General features: G+C 38.5%; 1 protein-coding gene across 1 annotated transcript; it reads left to right on the top strand.

Annotated features, from left to right (window-relative positions):
• Nucleotides 1-789: 789 nt before the first annotated feature.
• Nucleotides 790-1,389, top strand: LOC145131803 (uncharacterized). The gene has a single exon (XM_079066453.1). It carries the CDS (start codon nucleotides 790-792, stop codon nucleotides 1,387-1,389), a length of 600 nt encoding a protein of 199 aa, XP_078922579.1.
• The last annotated feature ends 536 nt before the right edge of the window (nucleotides 1,390-1,925 follow it).

Below are 1,925 nucleotides of genomic sequence, written 5' to 3'. Positions count from 1 at the left end.
GATGGATTGGTAGCCACTACACCAAGGAGATTTTGCATAGACAGAAACTGAGAATTAGGTAACTAAGATTGGAGGTCATCAAGAAATTTGGTATTGAAGTCAGTATTAGCCAATGCAGAAGGACCAAACAGTATGCTATGAATATTATTGAAGGTACCCTTATTGAGCATTATGCTAAGCTCTGGTCTTATGGAGAGGAAATTAGAAGATCCAACCCTGGTTAAACAGTCAGCATGAATATTCTTACAATGCCAGATGGAACTAATCACTTTAGTAAGTATTATGTTTGTTTTGATGGTGTAAAGAAGGGGTGGTTAGAAGGGTGCAGGAAGGTGATTGGAATTGATGGTTGCTTCTTGAAAGGGTATGTTACTGATGAGTTGCTTTGTGTCGCGGGGAGAGATGCTAGGGACCAAATATAACCAATTGCCTGGGTAGTGGTATATGTTGAAAACAAGGAAAACTGGAAATGGTTTCTGTCATTGTTAAGTGATGATCTCAAACTTGATATGGGACAAGGTTTAACTCTTATGTCAGACCAACACAAAGTAAGCAAAACATTTTATTATTTCTCTTTCACAAAGTATATTGCCCACTTCATTTCTAACTACTTGTATGTTGGTATAGGGTCTTATGGAAACTGTCAAGGAATTGTTACCACAAGCTGAGCATAGGCAATATGCAAGGCACATTGTGGCCAACTTCAGTAAAAAGTTTCTAGGGGCATAGTTTGTTAACAAGTTTTGGTCTGCATGTAATGCAATAACAAAACAATCTTTCAAGGTAATAATGAAGGATATTGAGCTTATGAGTCCAGAGGCAAGTAACTACTTGATAGAGAAGGACCCTAGAACATGGTCAAGAGCTTACTATCAAGTTGGTAGATGTTGTTCTAGTGTGGAGAATGGAGGATGTGAAAGTTTCAATGCAGTCATAGTTGAAGCCAGGAAGAAACCTATCATCACAATGCTTGAAGAATTGAGAATGTATATGATGAACAAGCTGTTCACAGCAAAAGTTAATGGGCGGTCAAGTGATGTTTCACCTGAAATAAGGCTGAGGTTGAATGAGTTAAAGATTAATCAAAGGTTTTTGGAGGTATTGCCAAGTGGACTTAACCAGTTTGAGACTAGGTCAGGAAGTGAGGCATATGATGTTGATTTAGACAAGAGGACATGTTCATGCAGGATGTGGCAACTTAACGGTTATGAGTGTGTTCATTTTGCGGCTGCCATTAGCTACCTCAATAAAGATGTGGAGAAATATGTGGATCCTTATTTTTGTAGAGCAATATATATGAAGACCTACCAGTACAAAATTTGTCCAATGCATGGAAGCAAGATGTGGCCTGAAACTAATTACATTCCACCTTTACCCCCAAGAATATAAGGATGGATGGTAGGCCAAAAACTAAAAGAGTTAGAGATGTGAGTGAAAACGGTGGAAAGCATAGAGCTTCTAAGAAGGGTAAGAAGATATCATGTAGGTTGTGCAAAGTGGAAGGCCATACTAAGAAGACATGTCCAAATGTTGATAGGTCAAGACCAAACAAGTTACCAACTAGGGTTAACAGGACTAAGGCACCAAAGGTAAATAAAAATTCTTATTTTGTAACGCCCAAAATTTTTCAAACAATTTTTCACATTTTAAAAACATAATTTCATTCACAATATTATAAAAATCTCATTGTATCACATAACACTCCAGAAAACATATCCCAAGATCACAAGTATAAAAAGCTCCTCATGTGTGTACTGATCATGCCGGCGCCTTCCCGCGATCCTCACTGGTACCTGAAACACATAACACAACACTGTAAGCATAAATGCTTAGTGAGTTCCCCAAAATACCACATGTAACACATATTAGCCACTCGAGGCTATAACTCTGTGGACCCTCCAGTCCTAACTCTGTGGACCCTCTGG

This window comes from Lactuca virosa, chromosome 8 (assembly GCF_052849685.1).
Source record: "Lactuca virosa cultivar CGN04683 chromosome 8, Lactuca_virosa_CGN04683_v6, whole genome shotgun sequence".
Lineage (NCBI taxonomy): Eukaryota > Viridiplantae > Streptophyta > Magnoliopsida > Asterales > Asteraceae > Lactuca > Lactuca virosa.
This window is presented reverse-complemented; position numbering and strand designations above follow the sequence as displayed.